A 22,007-nucleotide genomic window follows, 5' to 3' on the forward strand; every position below is an offset into this window, starting at 1 on the left:
CACAAAAGCATCAGTTAAGTATCTGCAAACCAGCTGCAGGTGGAAGAAATCTACAGTATCTCACATTGTGTTTTTTGGTACCTGGCTGCAATCTAATCTCCTCTGTCAGTAAAAATTGTGCTTAATTGGTTTAAATTGAAGATAATAATACATTTCCTCATTGAATTGCTCATGTCTTATATCTATATTATTATCGGTCACCTTTACTTGAATACGAGCTGTTTCCCAGAAGTGAACATTACATGAGTAGTGACAAAAATGTGACAGAGAACAATGCCCCACAGAGTACACTGAGAATCTCCGAGTTACGGGAAAATGAATGTGAAAGTAATTTGCCGCATGCGTGAGAAATCTCATTGTGTAGAACAACATACCTGTCAGCTGAGGTGTTGAAACTTTCCATCATCAGGTGATTTCAAAAATTATTTCATGTGTACAAAAGGTGTCAAGGTGCATCTTGGCATCAACTCAGCATTCTCTTCGTTCAGGTAATGAAACTTAAAACAACAGTCAGGGGTCCATATAAACAGTGAAAGAAAAACATATTTCAATGTTCATTTTGGCTCCTGACTGTTGTTTTAAGAGAGACATAAAAAATTTCATGAAAAAATATACTCATCTACTGAAGCATATAAAACAGATGCATTGTTAAACAGTCAATCCAATCATGCAAATAGTCAAAATTAGCTTTTACTTTTGATACTTTAAGCATTTTCTGCTTATAAAACAAGTTTGTTTATTTTCTTTTTACTTTTTCTCATTTTTAATGCAAGAATTAGATTTGTAATTGAATAATGTCACTACTTTTGTTTAAGTAAAGGGTCTGAATACTTCTGAACCTATGGACAATTCAGCTAACCTGCATGTCCTTTGACTGTGGGAAGAAACCTGAGCACATGGAGGAAACCAATGGAGACATGAACAAACTCCACACATTTCCTACAGTATAGTTTGAGAGGAGTGAAGTGGAACTAACTCAGTAAAATTTTAATTAAGTAAAATAATAATTTCTATCTGATTCCCTCAATATGTGCCTCTCAAGATTCAGTGTACAGCAACAAACAACTTTGAGTTTGAGTTCAGTCTTGAACACATACTATCAACCTACCAACCAAGCCTTGCTGATGAGAAGTTCAGGTAAAGGCATGACCAGGTCCTGGCTGAAATGGCTGCAGGCCTGGAGGAGAGAAAGAAGAAGAGCAATAACACCAAAAACAAAGGGCCCTGCTTCATCAGATTTGTCAAACCAGGAGAAAGCTCCTCCAGATCATCAACCAGCACAGGAGTCCTGGCAACAGCTGCAAACTGGGAGATGAACGTGGATCTCAAGAAACAACTAAAATTCCCAGAGGAGACTACCAGCTCAACTCTCAGGCCAGTTATATGATCTCGAGCAACAAAACAAGTGGTCTTCCTTGAGCTGACTGTGCCATGGAAGGAGAGCATGGAGGAGGCCTTGAAAGAAAGCTTGGGAAGTACTAAGAATTTATCCTTGAATGCCAATAGAGATGGCGGGCATGAAATCTCCCAGTGGTAGTAGTAGGCTGAGGATTTCCAGGACAGTTACTCTGGAAAGCCTTTTTCCATCCTGAGGATCAGAGGTCAAAGAAAGAAGCAACAAGGACATTACCAAGCAAGCAGAGTCAGCATCCAGGTGGCTGCGGCCAAAGTGCCATGAACGCTGGAACAACTCACTCAGCGGAGGGGAGACACGGTAGGGTTGAGTGGATGTGAGGCCTGAGGTGCCGGGGTTTTGCTGTCGAGCCTTTCGGAGGTGTTGTGGGCTCAAATTAACAAAACTCCTGAGAAAGGGGGTGCCCACTACAAAGCTCTGCTAAGAAATTGCCTCGTTAAGGTGTGATTGCTTGCTATCCGTCTCATGCAAAAAGCAGGGAACCTCCAATGAGATGGTAGTGAGGAACCCATCGTAATGCAGATATAGTCTGTTGCCAGCAACAAATGGCAGATTAAATCTGCTCTGTAGCCTGTGCTGTAAAAGTTTTAAAACCACAAAGTAGTGAACTACAATTTTTTCAAAGCCACACAGGATCCTGCACACACATTCTGCAACAACTGCAAGATCTGAGGTCTGATTTGTTGAGGGTATTAAATATTCACTGTGTGAATTCAAGCATTTGGGTGTTTTTGCTCTTACACAGGTTAATCTCAATGATTGGTCGCTTTACTCAGTTTGCCCTGGACTTTTTACCATAGTGTGCACCTTTATTCTTGTCATTAGTGAGCTGGTCAGTCCACCACTTTGGTCCAGACTGAAATATTTTAACAACTATTGGCTGGGTCGCCACGAAATTTTGACTTTGATGGTCCCCAGAGGATGAACAAAAGTTGAGGATACATGCTCAACTCTCTTCTCCATCTATGAAATGCACAGGTGTTCGAACTTAAAAATCAGCACACAAAGAAAAAGGAAAGTCTGCACCAGTCCAAGACTTCAATCTCCTGACTTTTTTATCTAGTGCAAGCAGCACATCAGGAGTTTTGACTTATCCGGTGAAATATCTCATTGGCAAAGAAACTACAGACATTCATGGAGCCTCAAGGATGCATCACAATGAATTTGGTGACATTTGTTGCTCTGAGTGAAATATCTCAACATTTATGAGATGTAGTGTCATATAATTTGATTCCATCTCATGCCATCATTAGGTCAAGATTTTAATTTGTCCAATACTTTTGTTTATGACCAAATTTCCTGCAAAGTTAGCATGCTAACATGCTAAACAATATACCTACTAAACATCGGCATGTTAACATTGACATTGTGAACATGCTGAAGTTTGCATTTAGATATTTATTCACTTCACTTCACTGGCCTCCTCAAGGACAATATGCCTTGCTGCAGCCCTTGAAAATACAGGAGGCACATGTAACAAAAAACAGCAACCATCGGAAAACAGCCAACTGAAGACAGAGCAGGAGGAACAACTTTTCAAATATGTAACCTGTGTACCTACAGGTGAATTGAGGTCAAGGAGTGGCGTTAGGACTGACAGCACATGCTGTTACATAAAATAATGAATTAATTGTTGCTTGTTTACTCCCTGGTAGATTTATTTGTTGTTTTTGCTTGACAGGTACTTAAGTACAGACTGAGATTTACCAAATTACCAAAGCCAGTGCCAAGTGATGGATTGAGCTCCGCCAAATTTCTCTACATGGGAAAATAATGTTTCATACTCTTTGGACAGGGTGTATCTTATTACATCTGCAATACAGAATCCAAAATAGTTTGTATTCTGTATTTTATGTTATTTATTGTCATTTACACATAGTTGCAAATATTTTAACATTTACATGAATTAATTTGACAGTATGCAAAAACACAAATAAAAACAAAGGCCTGGAAACTCAAGTGAGATGAAAAGAGTGACTGATCAGAAACAAAACCAGTTTAAATGCTTTTTCTTTCTTAACCACTTCTCTCTGCTACACTTCAGTGTGAGTAGCATTGAAACCCCTATTAAACTTTCAGTGCAACACACCAGTGACACACACTGGACACATCATACAAACAGAAGTAGACAAGAACCAGTAGGAACAGAGTTGAGACTCATCAAGAGGCCACTTGTGTGCAGGATTTTACAAAAAAAACAAGCAATTGTAGGTGCAAAATCCCTTTTATCCATTTTCTATGTGACCCATAGAAAATAATTAGTGATGACCTTTGTGTAGTGTAGCAGAGTTAGGACCAAGCAACAACTACTACGGCTTGAGGCTGAAGCCAATGTGGATGTATGTAAAAGTGCAATACCACCAACAGCCACTAGATGCTGGCTCCCATTCAAAAAGCCTCAACTTCTCTCTAGAAACATAAAGTCAATACACTTTTTCAATGAGTCATTATGGTCTCAATCTCTAAATTCAGTCCCTCTAATAAGTGTGCTGGTGTTCATTTTGGAAATTATTGCTCCATTAATAAGATTTGAAGACTTATAGTAGCTTTGATGTCTACTGTGTGGGTGACAGCTGTGATTGACAGTTGACTCATCTACTGCTCTCCCTGACTCTGGGACTCGAACTGAGTCAGACTATAATTGCAATATTTCACTGAGTTTAATGTTTTTTGATTACAATACCTTTTCTGTTAGTACAATTTAGCTAAAATAGCTAATGTTAGCGCAAGTGTGCAGCGCTCGGTGTTCCCAGTAAGCTAGCGTTAGCTTGGGTTTGAGGTAGCAGGACGTGTTTCCAGAGCGTGAAAGGCAACACCCTGTACTCCTTATCTGGAAGGTCCTGGCTCCAAATTGAAAAGATGGCGCCGACCATAAACTGCAACTCTGGGCTTCAAACTGGCTCGAATGACATACAACGTCCATCTTTATATACTGGCTGAACCATGCAGGAGAGAAAACTTGGGAGAGTTACAAACTAATAAGAAGGCTAACGGGGAGCACTGAGCAGTTTAGGATTTATTCTGATGCGACTGCCATCCTTAAAAAATGTGTTCTCAAAACTCTTCATTCGAACAAAACAATAATGTGATCAAATGTTTTGTAAGCCTGCACATTCTCACACAGTGAACAAGATAACACTGCAAGATAACCCTTACCCTAACCCTACCCAAACAAAGAACAAAAGAGAAAAACTTATTGTTGCAGTCATGAGAGGAGTATGCAAGTTATCTTTGGAAATACATGCTGGTAAAACTAGTTCTACTCATGTTGTCAGTAAGTCGGACAAAATGTCCTCATTTCCTTGTGGCTGAATATATAAAATGAGCCACCGATGTTGGGGATGGCACACTCGGGAAGATGGCTTCACTCACACTGTCACTGCTGCATCTGCTGCTTATGGTCTCAGTTGCATCTGCATGGTCCATGTACCCTTACTACAGGTACTATGGAGGCTCAGTGACCTTCACCCCAAAAAGACAAAATTCAGATGGGACTTATGAGGTATGTTACACTTCTGGTGTCACGTGAATCTCAGGAGAGGGTAGATTTTTGTTTGTAAATAAGCTCTTTGAGTGACACACACAGACAAATGCATGCTGTTACATCCAGCGGACTGGACTGTAGTTATGCTCTCTGCCTCGTCTACACCCCAAAAAATTATAAATCAGTCACTATTAATTCAGAACTCTTCTGCTCTAAAGAGGGAACACATTATGCCTATTTTAAAGTCCTCATATGGGTTTTCTGTCCAATCCTTCTCCCGAACCTGATAGTATCACTGTCACACTAAACTTACATGTAAGGCTGCAACTAACGATTATTTCTATTATCAATGAATCTGCCAATGTTTTCGAATTTTTAAAAATAGCAAATTCAATTTCTTTGAGTCCACAGTGATGTCTTCAGGTTGCTTGTTTTGTTTGACTAACAGTCCAAAAACTTGAGATATTCCAATTACCTTCAAACATGACAAAGAACAGAAAATGTTCTGTTGATTGACTAATTGGTTAATCATTGAAGCTTTACTCACATGACATTTACGGTAGATTAAACTCCATAATCAGACTGAATTCTTTGCAGGTGGAATTTCGCAACAAACAAACCTCATACTACTGCTACCAGAATGGCTACACTTGTTACTACGGTAACTGCGGATCCCAGACCCAGACGACTAATGCACTTATTGCCAGGAACTCCTACGGTCTCACCTGGTGCCAATACGAGGTGGTGACAAACAGAAAACTCAGCAGCAACCAACCTTTTGCAATTAGGTGAGATTTTATTCCACAAGATGACCACAAAATATACCTTCTTTTACACAATGCATCTGAAATATCTCCTCCTCAATCATTTGTGTCTAATATGTTTTTCCACAAAAAAGTTCAATTAACTAGTTTTTAGCTCTAATTCTTAAAATTAAACATACTTTCTCACCTTTATTTAAAAATGCAGAATCTATGAATATGCAAACATTGTTAATTTCAAAAGTTTAGCTGCTTGACACAAGATGTCTTCACTGAAGTCCATTGTCACTGTATGTTTACTGACGGCTTCAACTTTCCACACACAAGTTTCATATTGAACCAGAATTGGCCTCCAAACTTGTTGTGATACCACAAAATCCTCTAAAATCTCGTCTGTACATGTCTTGAACTGATATTTAAGATGAGCACAGAGAAACTTTCCCCTCTTCAATAAGCAAAACACGATATTGAGAGACAGAGCACAGTCTTCCAGCTTTCTTGTTAAAACCTTGTGGAAACAATTAGAGACTAAAAAAAACCTGCACTGACGAACCAAAGTCTTCAGGGCGGCCCTTCATATTGGGGCAGTGACATGCAATTCACTACGCAGGAAAATGGGGGGAGAGCATCATTTCCAGTAAGGTGTGTCCTTGACAAAATGTAAGGAGCGTACGTTTGAAAGCGGCTGTTCTTGCCACCATTCACATACCGAGCATTTAGAAATCCCCAGACGATTGGTAGGCGGAGATCTCCGATTGTCTGGTAACGCAAGACTATATTAGCTGAAACAAGAGGAGAAGATCCTACATGAATAAAATGTGTTTTGATCAGGCTCCTGACTCCTTGCTGATTTGTCTCACTGGCTGATAAACTCAAATTTGGAACAAGTTTACAACTGAAAAGTGCAATAATGAATACTGAGTCAAATGCCAGCTGCTGAGAAAGTAAAACGAGTTATGCAAACGATCTGAAAGTGAGTCTTCAAATGAATAAGAAAGCTAAAATATGTGCAAAAAAATATATTACAGTGAGATTTAATAAAATGGGCAAGGCAATGAAAATTTAAAAGCAAGATTAAAAAGGTAGGTCTTATAATGATTTTTAAAGGAATTCACCAAAGTTGAATGTCAGATATTTATGGGCAGGCTGTTTCCACACTTCTATGTCTTGACTGTTGGTGCATTTAGTGCTGTAGTGTTCAATGACCTACGATAGCGCCCGGGTGTATAGAGAGGGACAGTCGGCTGAATATGGTGGCGTTATTGAGATCCGAGACAAAGTACTTTAGAATTTTAGAATCATATCACATGACAATACTCATTTACTACAGAGCAATATTTAAGAAATTCATTAATTGATCATATGTTTAATGGTCATGACTGATGGTCATGATTGCTATTGATTTACATTAAGAACTGTAATTCAGGTAACTATGTATTTACAATCAAAATACCTTTTCTTGCAAACAGATACCCCACAAGCTACAATTCTCGCTATGGTCAGGGATACTGGTATTCAAACGTCAGAAGTTCACAGGCCGCTTGGAGAATGATGGCACATGTAGACCTGGGAACCCGATCTGATACTGGTGAATCTAACAGATCTCCCATCACCACCATGCTGCCTGTTCTCAGGTAATGATCAAAGTTACATTTCATTGATGCTGACAACACACTGTGTATCATCTGGATCAATAAAACAATGATGACCTTGTCAGACATGAACTGTTCCTGATTGAGCTTGATTCACACTTTACAGAGTACCCAGGAACTGCCCACGGTCATTCAATATGACTGTATTTGACCCTGATGGTGACCGTGTCAGATGCAGGGTACCAACAAGATCAAGTACATATGAGTGTGGGCTGTGCGGTCTGGTCAGTGGTTTCTCTTTAGATCAGGTAAGGAATCTGAGTCAGCAAAACTCCCATGTAGGAAGTATCAACTTATTTTGTTCTGTGTTAACTTCTAACTCAGGTGACACAAAATGTCAGTCCAGCTATGATAAGAATTCATAAGACTAATATAAAGACAGAAAGTTCAGAATAAGGCAAATAAACAGGGTGTGAGCTTATCTCTTAAAGAATTACCTGCTTATGTAAAAGGTGTGATTTCTCAAATTTAAAGATCCCCCTCTACACATATTTTATGATATATTAAAAATACTCTGCTTTAAAGTAATAATTTGTGTCTAAGATGGTTTTTCTACAACAAAAGTGCAATTACCTTGTTAAAATCTTGAAATGACATCTCCTCCTTCTCCCTCATTGACAAATCTGGCTAACTATTCCTAACAGAAAGGTATAAGGGAATGTTTAAAGATACACCAATATGAAGCAATATAAATTAGAGGGAAACAATGATTGAGCTGTTGGAGCCATTATTGTGTGAGTAACTTTCTCTTTTTTCTGTGTATTAGAACTCCTGCTCCCTTCAGTATACCCGCAGTACTAGAGTTGGATTCCATCCAATTGAGCTTGTGGTGGAGGACTTTCCCAACAAATACATAACTCTGTCCTACTCTAATGGTTACTACACATCAAAGCACCCCCTTTCATCGGGAAGGCGTAAACGTCAACTCCCAATCACCACAGCTGAACCAACCACTACCACAGCTGCACCAACAACCACCACAAATGCACCAACCACTACCACAGATGCACCAACAACCACCACCGATGCACCAACCACCACAGATGCACCAACCACTACCACAGATGCACCAACCACCACAGATGCACCAACCACTACCACCGATGCACCAACCACCACAGATGCACCAACAACCACCACAGATGCACCTACAACCACCACAGATGCACCAACAACCACCACAGATGCACCAACCACTACCACCGATGCACCAACAACCACCACCGATGCACCAACAACCACCACTGATGCACCAACAACCACCACTGATGCACCTACAACCACCACAGATGCACCTACAACCACCACAGATGCACCAACAACCACCACAGATGCACCAACAACCACCACAGATGCACCAACCACTACCACCGATGCACCTACAACCACCACAGCTGCACCAACAACCACCACTGATGCACCAACAACCACCACAGGTGTACCAACCACAACCTCAAGGCCTTACCAATCATCGATTGATCCTCTAAGCAAGCTTCCCCTGCAGTTTTCTGTTCACGGTATGAAATGTTAATATTAATGTTGACATTTGTTGGCCATATTGATATACCTATTTTATCAATTTCTCACTCAGTCTGTCTCTCTTCTGATCTGATTTTCAGTGGACTCTTACCAAGCCCGATCATGCCTTGATGGAGATTACTTTCCCATTTTCCTGTCACCAACTCCGTCTAATGGAGTAAATCTTCCTGCCTTTGTCAACCAAACCCTCGAAATCAAAGTGGTATCCACTGCACAGTACAGCACGTAAGGAAATGTTGTTTTTGAAAGACAGGAGAGCTGTGCTGTGTTCACTGCGCCCTCATTTTTATTGTAAACTCATGAAAACATTGTTTCTCTCGCAGGATTTATGACCTGATTATCGCTGGACCAGAGGGCATTTCAAAGCAGAAAATCTCCACAGAAGAATTCGTCATAAAATGGACTCCAACTGATAATGAATTAAATGATCACTTCCCTATTTGCTTTGTTTCTGAAGCAAGAGACAAGTGAGTTTTGAATAAACCATCTAGATGAGCCCATCTGGTATTTGACTTAAAAACTTTGAATTTAAATTAGATTTTTATTACGTTTCATCTTGCATCTTTGTATAATTTTATATCCAACATTCCCAGGTGAAACTGTTTATATGATTTAAACTTTCTTGAGTCTACTCTCCTATTTTATGTTTTATTCCAGAGTCTACAGACATCAAATCTATCAATCAGAGCTGCGCTGTGTGATTGTTGACGTTGGACACCATGGTGAGTTGACTACATTTTTGCTTTAAGGATAAAGTTTTTATATATCAGCAATGCTTTAGATCATGAATATGTTGAATACACTGGTTATAAAGTGGATTCAGGTCTACGCACCAACATTGCTGCAAACACACAGGAAAATAAAGCAATGCAATCCAAATGTTTTCCTTGTATAAGATAAATTTAGCTTTTAAACAATTGTTGAAAAAGCATAGGGAAAGATCATAGTTTGTGTTAAAATGATCACTTTGTTAAGGTTAGAGAAACATGTGGTGTGGGTTAAAGTTACTACTTCCTTAAAGTTAGGCCACCTTTGTTGCCATGGCTACAATAATAACCATGGGATTAAGGTTAGGGGACGATTGTAGTTATGCTTTTTAAAAAACTGTCTTGACTTGTGGTTGGAAACAGGAAACTAACAGCAGTCTCCTGTGGCAAAGTCCAACCCTCCTCCTCTGAATGAGGAAATCTGTCCACATATATATGTGTCATCTGAACTGCACCACTGCTCTGGCTCACAATTACTACGGCCACTAGATGGCATCTGTGGTTTTTGGGCAACTGACATTTTGACCTGTCGTATTGCTTTTCTTGGGAGGACAGTCTCAAAAATTCATGTTAACATATCTGACCGTATTTAGAGACCACTGTGACATGCAATGAAACAACAATAACGGTGGAAGTGGAGAAGTCCTACCTCATCAGACGCAATGAGGACAACTTGCACCTGAATGACTTCACAGATCCTTCCTGCAACCTGACAACAAGTTCCAACAGTACCCACCTGGTCGCTGTCATGTCGCTGAACACCTGTGGAACCCTCATAGAGGTACATCATGGATCTAGACCTCTTCATTGCTGCCAAAATCTGTATCTTTATCAGTCTACGTACAGAAACAATAATGTCTTAATATGCATATTTCATCAATCATCATAAAAAACAGTTAACTCCTACTAACAGCTGCTACCACATCTTCTGTGTCGACTGAATTTTACATCATGAACGGACGTATACAGAACAAAGTAAACCAAAACTTTCAAACAGAAATTGACATGATTACAATGTCAGTAGGTGGGTTTCCATTAGGGATGTGCAGAGGGCCCAGTATTTGTATCTGTATTTGTTGAGGCAGCAAAATTATTTGTATTTGTATTCAAATAAAAGTGGAAATAGGCGTAAAAATCCAGTTTTTATTTTTATTACGCTATTAATTTTAGGATATTAAAGTGTTAAAACTATCTTATGAAGCAGATGACTGCACTGACTACTGAGCTAAACTGAATGCATCACTAATGTGCAGACAGACCTCTACCTATTTGTACACCCATAACACAGAGACAGCACACCGTGTAATGTGTAGAGGAGAACTTCAAAGGCGATTATTGCTTTTCACTTTTCATTTTTTGCATATTTCTTACAACCTAACTTCGGCGAAAGGAGAAGGGGAACAACAGGTTATGAAGAGTCCCTTGGGAGCACTTTGCGTGTGTCAGTAGCTCAGCTTTATCTCTGGGGAACACCCCCAACTTCGGGAGTGATGTCCAAGTTAGGAAATGTGTGTCATGTAGCAGGTGGATGTGACTCCCCTCGTTGAGACCTGCTGATAGACGTAACAGCGGAGCAGAGGAGAGAGACTAAGATAGCGATGTAACCGACCTGTGTGCTGGTATTTGTTTTTTTTTTTCCCGAAAACAAATAATTTTTAAAATATTTGTACAAAACAAATATTATATTATATACAAAATGTTGTATTTGGGTTCAACCCTAGTTTTCATCCACCCATTATTGTGCACTTTTTAAATTTGCGCATTAAAAAAACATGAGTGGAAATGTTGGAAATTTGGAAAAAAGTCGAAATATTGCAAAAAAAGGTTTTTATGTTTGGATGAGGTGGAAAAGTTTATGTATCAACATTAACTAAAAGAGTAGTCAATGCAGGTGTGAGTAAAATTGTAGAAGAGTATTTCTACACTGTGGTATTGCTTCTTTTTCTTAATTACTAAATATCTGAGTACGTCTTCCACTACAGCTTGTAATTTAAATCAAACTTTTATTTAGATGGTCAACATTTCCTTTCCAAATGACTCCATTTTACTGTCTTTCACTTTTAGGAGGATGAAGACAACATCATCTTCAAGAATGAGATCACATCTGCCGACCCAAATCAGATCATCTCCAGGCAACACGACGTCGAGATCGCCTTTTCCTGTGTCTATCCAAAGAGAACCAACGTGACTCTGGGATTCAGCCACAAAAACCCGTACGCCTTCACAGAGAAAGGCTTCGGTGCTTTCACCTTCCAGTTTGAATTCTTCGACAGCCAGCTCTTCAGGACACAAAAGGATGCCAGCACTTACCCGGTGGAGGTGTACCTCAAACAGATGATCTTCATGCAGATTGAGGCGACAACCTCCATCCCCAACACAGAGCTGTTTGTGGAGTCCTGCAAGGCGACTCCCTATGACAACCCAAACTCCCGCATCAGATACACCATCATCGAAAATGGGTGAGACATGTGATTCATATTATAGATGTGATTTCTGTGTGCTGGTTGATTAAACTTCTATTTCTATTTTCATATTGTCACAGGTGTGTGAAGGACAACACAGTGCAGATATATCCCAGCTCCAAGTCTCAGTTCAGATTCGGGATGCAGGCTTTTGAATTCATCGGTGCTCATGAGGAGGTGAGGTTACTTTTTTCAAACACACATGCAATTAAAGATATAATATGTAATTATTCCACATTAAAATGTGTAAAAACAACTAGACCTATGTTATATATTTTGTTGAGTTGTGTACTTACATTATCGCAAATGTTTCCAACAATTTTCAAACCCAGAGAAATCTGTAATTTAATCAAAGTATCGGGCTGTTTCATTTGGTCGCCTGTCAATGGCGTCATACCTCCTCTACCAAAGAGTAAACATGCACAAGATGCATACGGCGGCGCTGTGTTTGTCCGCTACAATGGCGTCTACCAAAGAGTAACTTACACACATACAAGATAATACATTGGTGTTGTGGTTGTTCCACAGAAACTGTTATAAATTGACTTTCATTCAGTGTTAAGACACATTTTCATGATAAATTTTGGCCATTTTTAACTATATCTTTTAGCCGGAAGAAGGATTTTAGTCATTGGACGCCTGGATCTTAAGTTATCAAAGAAATAAACCGAACAAGTGTTAGCAGCAGCTCGGCTCACAGCCCGTAACGGACGTCCGGTGGTCACCGAACATCGTCGGGGAAACACTGATTTTTTAGGTGAAACAGCTTTATTTAGTGTTTTTACCTGTAATCTCTGGGTCCGTTTGTTCTGGAGAGGAGGAGACCTTTGCGGGTAATTCAACTCCCGGTAAAAACATCCCGAATGATGAACACTTGAGTAATCCCATCCTGGTGAAGGTGGTTATTTAACAACGAAGACAACAACTCCCATGATCCCTTGCTACTTCACACCGTCATCACACTCCGTCTTTTGTTATTGTTTTGATTGAGAGACCCCTAGTGGCTGAAATTACATATTGTGTGTTTAATATCAAAACTTCACACTAAAAATCACTGGGTTAATATTTTACCCAGTTTAGCTCAATATAGCACCAACACTACATACTGGGTTAATGTTACTCAGAAAGAGTGGTAGAAAGTAACTAAGTACATTTACTCAAGTACTGTACTTCAGTACAATTTTGAGGTACTTGTTCTTGTCTAACGATGTCATTTATAATAATATATCAGTCAGAAAACCACTACTTTTATAATAGAAAATACTTAATGTACTTTTAGGATTTGTCATGCAGGACTTTTACTAGTAATGGAGTATTTTTACATTGTTGTATTGGTACTTTACTTAAGTAAAGGATCTGAGTACTTCTTCCTCCACTGACCAGAAAGTAATTCAACACAAAGGGGTTGTTTTGATCCAGTTTTAAAGTGATTTTTTAAATTCTTTCTGTTGGGTTATTTACCCAAACTAAAGCTTGTTTAACCCAGGGATTTTTAGTGTGTTCAATACTGTCATCAATATGTCAAAAATCACTTGTGAACTTAAAAAAACACATAAGAAAACCCAAAATTAAACTTAAATAAATAGAGAAATATGTTCTTTCCCTACATGTCATCTCTTTGGTATGAATGAATTATGTCTCATCCCCAGTGAAGAAAGTAACATTTATTCAATCTTAAATACATATTTGAGGTACTTGTACTTTACCTTAGTATTTCTATTTTATGCTATTTTATATTCCACCCAACTACATTTCAGAGGGAAATATTGTACTTTTTATTCCACTGCATTCATATGAACACTTACCAGTTACTTTGCAGATTAAGATTTTACACACACAATGTATCTGCCTCCAATATATCTGTTCAATTAAAGAGTAACTTAACAACCTTGAAAATCTTTCAAGTCTTTGCTTACATCCAGTGGTTTAACTTCTCACCTTAAAGCAGTGATGAACAGGTGCACTCAGGGCACTGTGACATCATTGTCAGGTGTGGTTACAGGTGCAACTTTCCAGCCTGACTACACCCAACTGCGGGTTGGTTGTAGTCAGAGGTGCAACAGGCCTGAAACCTCCAACCAGAGAGACAGAAAAACATTGTTTTTCAGCCTGGTTACTCTTTAAACCGTGTATACATACAGTAAATACACAGTTAGCTTCAACTCAGCCTGTTACAAGCAAAAGTACAGAAGGAATAAGCAAAATTTACTGAAAGTTTTAAAAGTAAAAGTACTTGTTTTGCAACCATAACCCTAACCCTAACCCTAACTTTGACTGATATCTTAAATACATTTAATAAAGTACATCATTAATACTGATGCATCAATGTGATGCAATGTGATTTATAAGCTTATCATGTGTTACATCATATATTTTTTTAACTGAAAAGTGACAGTTCCCTCTGAGTTTTAGTGGATTAGAGATAAAAATCTGATGGAAAGTGGACCTCTGGTTAATGTTTGCGAAGATGAAGATTAAATGATTGTCTGGTTGAGTAAAAGAGAGTCAGAGAGTTAGTTTCAAATAAAAGCTGATTGATGATGATGAAAGCTGATGATTTGGAATATTTCCTTCCTTGAATTGTATCTCATGTATAAAGGTAATTTTTTGGAAAATGCTAATATCACAGATTGTGAGAAGTTGAGTTTCTTGAAATAAAAGGCTGCAAATCTGACAAAGTGTTTTGTAGAAGAAATATTCTTTGAAGAGTTGAGGGAAACGTACCCAGATTATACTGCAATATGAAAAGTAAGGATAGAAACTGCAAATGGACTGTTGTCTGTATTACATACATACTTTGTTTAGAGTGTACAAGTGACATTTCATGACTTTATCTGACTTATTGTGTGTGCAGGTGTACATCACTTGCTCAGTCATCCTGTGTGAAAGTGGGATTTCTGGAACCAGGTGCTCTCAGGGATGCATCAGATCCGACTCAGGGAGCCATCGCAGCAAAAGAGAAGCTGTGGCTCAAACTTCCAGTCACTCCATTTCCCAGGGACCTTTGCGCCTGGTGAGAACTTCTGACAGCCAAGGTGAGTGTGCATATTTATACACACACATACAGAAAAGTACTTACCATCAGATTACCCGCTGCACTGTGATTATTTTGTAGATTAATTTGTCACTGTGCAAATGAAATCTCTTATTTCATTTTATAATTGTACACACTTATCAGTTGAGTTGGTAATTGGTGGTGATGGTGAAGACGCCAGTGACTTCTGTTTTTGGTTTCAAACGCAAAAATGAATTGGCTGAATGTCCGCAGACCTGCTGGATATTCAATCCCAAAAGGAATAACGATAAAATGAATCGGCAAAAACCAAAAAAGGGCCGGGTTTGCTCAGTTTATCGGTATTTAATTCTGACACCAAAAACATTTTTTTGTTTTTTGTTTTGAAACAGATTTACCGTTTTTTGGTTTTTGAATTATGAATGAATTATGAATTATCCAATGATACCTGGACCTTTACCATATATTGTTTTATTGTACCTGAATTTTACTCTGATCTCTGACTTTTTGTATTTCTTTTTCCATTTCAGTTTCTGGCTCGAGCATGAATCTGGGCTTGAACATCATCTTCATCGTTGGCTGCCTCCTGGTCTGTGTAGTGGTGGTCTACAGATCGAGGAGGTCCAAAGCTAAATACCAACCCCTGCCAACTTCTGAGATGGACTAAAGACCCAAAAACCTTTTTAATCCACTCAGATGATGAGAAAGATTGTCAGCTACAGTTTAATCTGTCTGTTTTTTGTATAGTTTTTTAGGGTATCGGTGGTTTGAATCACTGTCACACAATCCAGAGTTTGAAAAGTTAGACATTACTTTGATGGATTGAGACGGATGAAGTATTTAGTGTGTGATGAAACATTTTGGGTGCAGTTTTATTCAGTTTACTGGTTTTGGGCATCTACAGGTCTACAGCCTTCTTTTTAAATCATAATTGATTATTACTCATAGACATTTTAGGGAAATATTTTAGTCACTTTATATGAATTTGAGTGTCACTATTGTTTTATGCTAATGAAGTATGATTTAAAAAGAGATTCAGTGTCACTGTAATGTTGAATCACATTTTTACCAATAATACCTGGCTGGATTAACTTTCTAAGGGGTTTCAAGGCAAAGGTTTGTTCTTGAGCCTCTTTGACCCCCACTATACATGGTAGTACCCCAGAGTTGATGTGATTGGTTGGTTAGTTAATTGACAGAAAGTTCATTGACAACAATATTGATAACTTATTAATTGTTTCAGTCATTTTTTAAGCAAAAATGCCAGAAAATTCTCTGGTAGCAGCTTCTCAAATGTGAATATCTGCTAGTTTACCAGTTTTCCATGATAGTAAACTCAACATCTTTGTGTTTTTGACTGTTGCTTTTTTTTTTTTTTTTTACTATTTTCTGATATTTTAATCACTGACCAATTATCTATTATTGGTGAAAATAGTAGTTGGTTGAAGCCTTACAGTACTCCTATGATTGATTAATACTATCTGTCCTTCAGTTTGGTTTCTGTATGCACTTTGATAAAAACACAATTTTACTGCCGATGAGCTCAATAAAAAACTAAAACTATTTAAGTCTATAAAAGTAGATTTTGACACAAAGTCCCTCTTCAAGACCAGGACCACAAGATGGAGGATGGAAGAACTGTCAGAGATCAGATTTTATATCAGTGCTGCAAATTTGTAACGAATCTGCAATTAATCAAATTATGTAGACCCAAATGATATGGAGTAAACCTGAGACTTTTGGGGTAATATCCCGACTTGCTCCAAGGTTTGAAACACATGTGTAAAAGCCAAATTAATGACCACTGAATATATCATTACACTTTACTACATGCTTCTTTTATATTTCTGTGCTGTGAAAATGAATTAATGTGTTAAAGCTTATATACGGCCAGTTTATATCAGTCAAACGTGTGAAAAATAAAAGTTGGTTGTGTATATTCCTGTCTTGTCATGAGTTATAAACTTTGTCTGCCTTTTGAATCACTCACTCCTTTAAAATTAATTATAATATATACATATGAACTTGTACGGAGCCCGGGAGGGGAAAAATAAAAAAAAATCCATGCTCTCAATTTAATAACTTGTGCTCGGGATTTAGTCATTAGTGCTCTTGATGTAATAATTCTCACTCTCAGTTTAATAATTTGTGCTTTTTGATTTCATGGAATTCACCTTCATGCTGTTTTCTCGTCCTGCACACAACTTCACTGTGGATTGCTTAGATTTAATCATTTTTGTCTTGGACTGAGGTATGTGGATATACTTTAAACACATTGCTGAGATCCCTTAAACATATTTTACTTACAGGTTTGCGAGCAAATGCCTCTGAATGTGTTCAGTGTCCTCGACAAGAGAGGAACAGGCAAAGTAGACAAATCGAGAGTGCTAATAAGGTAATCAGTGCACAAGAATTGTTAAATCAAATTAGTCTTTTTTTTCTCCATGGCACCTCCTGGGCTCTGTAAGCTTGTGCTACTGAAGTGAGATAAAATGTGGGGAAGGACAAGCGATATGTCTTCTGTGCTGTGCAAAAACAATAGATTTATGCTTTGTTTTGTCTTTAGTGCTTACGAATGAATGAGTGTGCACCACCCAGTCAACTGTGGCCTTATTGTTGGTCTATTGTCTATTGTTGTGTGTGGATTGTATGTGTAGGTGAATGTCCTCTATTTACAGTAAGCTTGAGGCTGAAAAAGAAGGTGGGACTGCAATCTATCATCACCTCAACATTTATGTAAATACAGGTTAGGTTAGCAGTCGCCAGCACACAGTGTTACGGGAAACTAAATAAATGGATTTGTTATTTTTGGCAGCAGCAAATATTTTTAAAGCAGTAAGCACGTCAGTTCTCTGAACTTTCTGTCCGCTCCTTTTAAATAGAACAACATACATTTTTCATTAATTTCCTTGTTTGAATTGGACAACACAGTAGCAGTAGATCCTCAGATAGCAACTAAGTCAACTAAATAACAATTGTTTTAATTACAGTATTTAATTAAAGGTCTCCTCAGAGGGAAATTTTGCATTATTGCATAACATGAGACAAAGTGTTGCCTGATGAAATGACAGTAAAGTATCATAGCTGGAGGCCATAACAACACACAACAAACAGCCATATACTGCAGGACACTAATAAAAAATACTAATTAATCATAGTCTCAGCAGCTTGCCCTGATGTTTGTCATTTTGTACGATATACATCTGATTCCACTGAATCTCTATAACAGAGCTGGAGAGAGCAAAGTTAGCATGACACATAGAGCCACAATGGACACATTTATGGGAAAACATCAAAGAAAGTTTTTTTTTTATGAGTGGGTCCCCATTTTATTTGTCTTGTGCACGTGCACAAGGACATAAGTGCACACTAGGGATGTGCAGAGGGCTCAGTATTTGTATTTGTATTAGAATAAAAGTGGAAAGAGGCTTAAAAAATCCTGTTTTTGTTTTTATTACACTTATAATTTTAGAAAATTAAAGATGAAGATTAAAGTGATGTCCAAATTAAGAAATATGCATCATGTAGCAGGTGGATGTGACTCCCCTCATTGAGACCTGCTGATAGACATAACAACAGAGCAGAGGAGAGAGTTTTGACAAAGCAAAAGCAGTACAATGCAAAGCAAAGACATGAAAGAGAAAACATTTACAGATCTGACCTTAAAAAGATGGCGGCCAAAGGCAAAGAAAGACAATAAAGAGATGATAAAAAATTAAAAAGAAAGATGAAAATTTTAAAAAAGTTTAAAAGAAAGATGATCAAAAGACAACATTACATAAAAGCAAGTCTGTAAAAATGGGTTTTAAGAAGTGATTTAAAAGAAGTCACTGATTCTGCGAGCCTTATCTCCTCAGGCAGGTCGTTCCAAAGTCAAGGGCCCTGATGGAAAAAGCACGGTCACCTTTAGATTTAAGCCTCGACTTTGGAACAGCCAGACGTGCCTTAAAAGTGATCAGTAAAATCTTAAAAATCAATTCTAAAACGAACAGGGAGCCAATGGAGAGAAACCAGAACCGGGGTGATGTGATGTTGTCTGTTAAAACCAGTAAGAAGCCGAGCTGCTGCGTTCTGAACTAGTTGGAGGCGAAACAGGGATTTTTGTGGGAGTTGCAGTAATCTAATCTGGAGAAAATGAAAGTGTGGATGATTTTTTCAAGGTCGGACTGGTGGAGCATTGGCTTAATTCTGGAAATGGTTCTGATTTGGAGGAAGCAGGACTGGACAACTTTGTTAATGTGTGGTTTGAAACTTAGACCTGAATCGAACAGTACTCTGAGATTTCTGGTGGTGGGCTTCATGTAGGTGGATGGGGGACCGAGACTGATGGGGTTATTTGGATTAGGGGGACTGAACAGTATGACTTCTGTTTTTGAATTGTTGAGTTGAAGGAAATTTTGTGCCATCCAACAGTTGACATCGCTGAGACAATCTACAGCAGCAGCTAGGCTTCTTGGGTCATCGGGTCTCAGGGGAAGGTATATCTGTGTGTCGTCTGCATATCAATGAAAAGAAAAGTTGTGTTGTTGAATGATTTGGCCAAGTGGAAGCATGTAGATAGAAAATAAAATTGGACCTAAAATCGAACCTTGCGGTACACCACTGGTAATGTGGGCTGTGGAAGAAGTAAAATTACCAATGCTGACCAAGGAGGTTCTTTCTAAAAGGTAAGAATAAAACCAATCAAGTGCAGTGTCCTTGATGCCCACCCAGATTTTAATTTTTAAATTTTTAAAATATTTTTATGAAACAAATATTCATAAAAAACCCCACTATTTGTGCTTTGCCTAATAACGTATTTGTATTCAAGCACACCCCTAGTGCACACGGATGATGTGATACACATTCCTATTCCACTGATCCACAGGCGCCTGTAATGTACCGAGAAACACAGCAATGCACCAACAAACGCAGAAGAAGAAGAAGACTGCAAACTAGTAAACATGGATGTAAGTTTTATGAGGAAAGAAAACGATTTAACACATTTGTTAGATCACAATGATCAGAGGGGTGTACTATGAAGCCAGATTAGTGGGTTAGCAAGGTGTGTTGAGCCTAAAGCCAGGGATTTCAATGTCCCAAAGGTGGCTCTTTTAACCTGGCTAGATCACCATGGTAACTTATACTGCAAACTTAACCTGGTCCGGAGCAGGTTATGTTCCGAGTTTCTGCTTAAATCGGCAATAAAAAGTGCCGTCCTTTCACTTACCACCTGATTTGCTGCAAAGTCTGTTTGACACTGCTGGTACTGCAGCTATTAGAAGTCTTTTATCATACACACCATTGATTTGATATGTCATATTGTAAATTTGTAATGGTGCAAGAGGTTAGGGTTACTTGTGGGATGAGATTTTGTTACAATATATCAAACTGTATTTCAAATTAAAAAAAACAAACAAAAAAAACAACTAATGAAGAAATACTTTGAACCAAAAAAAAAGATTAATTTATTGGTATTTATCACAGATAATATTCAATCTATAATATTAATTTCACTTTGATTTGGCCAGAATCTAAAGTGATTTCCATTTATCCTTCATTATGGGACAGAGTAAGACCTGAATGCACTTCTTGAGTATAATGTTTAAATGTGCTGCATCACGTTTAAAGTTTAAGAGTTCTGGATGTGGGAGGAATGGAGAGAGCATTGAGTTGTAAAATGAGTATATTAACTAATTGCGTAATTAATAAATTAATGAATTTGTTTTTTAATGAACTATGAGCCTGTCACGTAAATGATACATTATGAAAGTAAAAGTATTCTTTAGCATTGGTTTTGTTTACTGATGCATTCGCTCACCATGTCGGCAGATCTTAAGCCGCTGCACTGCATGCTGACATCTGATGTTGAAGCTCATCTTTCATCAGCTGCCAACAATCAGAGCATGACCCTATGCTCGATTAATTTCTCACCAGTTCACATGTTTATTCATGTGACCCGAGATGCGAATGTGCAGGTTTGCTTTTAACTTTTATATGGACATTTTTAGTCGCATGAGCAATATGCATATGTGTGCAAACTCTCTCTCTCTCTTTCTCTTTTATAGGCACACATGCACATACACAAGCAAAGAGCTTGATTCTGCAAAATGTTTACTTTACTCACAAATGAATTCTGTGGCCTAAAACTAAAACTGATACAGACTTGTATCATGTGACATTTCCTCTGATTTTTTACCGATATTTTGCATACAATTTTATCATATAAATCCGAGACGAAACTTAATATTTAGAATGAAAAAATGTAGGAATAATAGATTATCAGAATAAATGTTACAAGAATTTAAACAGGTAATGTGCTGCTCTCAGTACACCAGACCTAAACCACTCATAGCATCGACTGGGCAGGGGTCAGAGGTCATCGTTCGGGAGTCAGTGGCAAGCCGGAGAAAGATCAAGGAAGAGATTCACAACCCACTCCTGAGAAACATCTCTGAAGCGAGATGGAGGATAAAACAACATCACTTGACGACGAGATAACACCTGAACCCACTTCAGAAAGAATACCGTAACATGAGAAAAAAGATAGTGAGTTGAGATTACTTTGTCACACATTCTTAGATTAAGAATTGTTAAAATACAGGTTTAGGCAGATCTTTATCAAGAAAAGCATATTTCACTACCCTCATCTCAAATGAACCACCAGAACAGATCACTGATTTGTTACAAACTTCCTCAGATTTCACAATCATTAAATTACTAAAGCAGCTGCTGCATGTTATGAAAATCTTGGTTCCTGCTTCTGTCTTTTACCTACCTTCTACTTTTTGTATTGACAGCACACCAGATAAGTAAATATTGATTATCAGGTGTGAATGGACTCTTTCAGTTTCCCATACAGTATGTGAAAGCAGTCTTGGATATTCAGGTAAACTTGGCCTCACCCTACTTATATCCAGATAATCACATGTGTTC

General features: G+C 38.2%; 1 protein-coding gene across 1 annotated transcript; it reads left to right on the forward strand.

Annotated features, from left to right (window-relative positions):
• The first annotated feature begins 4,772 nt into the window (after positions 1-4,772).
• On the forward strand, positions 4,773-16,381 carry LOC121896953 (cell wall protein DAN4-like). Its single transcript, XM_042411084.1, has 13 exons — positions 4,773-4,916; positions 5,496-5,686; positions 7,129-7,293; positions 7,418-7,559; positions 8,078-8,828; positions 8,931-9,075; positions 9,174-9,317; positions 9,508-9,572; positions 10,211-10,398; positions 11,682-12,076; positions 12,160-12,256; positions 14,934-15,114; positions 15,623-16,381. The coding sequence occupies exons 1-13, from the start codon at positions 4,773-4,775 to the stop codon at positions 15,757-15,759; spliced, it is 2,745 nt and encodes a 914-aa protein (XP_042267018.1). The 3' UTR covers positions 15,760-16,381.
• Positions 16,382-22,007: the final 5,626 nt, after the last annotated feature.

This window comes from Thunnus maccoyii, chromosome 1 (assembly GCF_910596095.1).
Source record: "Thunnus maccoyii chromosome 1, fThuMac1.1, whole genome shotgun sequence".
In the NCBI taxonomy this organism is placed as follows: Eukaryota; Metazoa; Chordata; class Actinopteri; order Scombriformes; family Scombridae; genus Thunnus; species Thunnus maccoyii.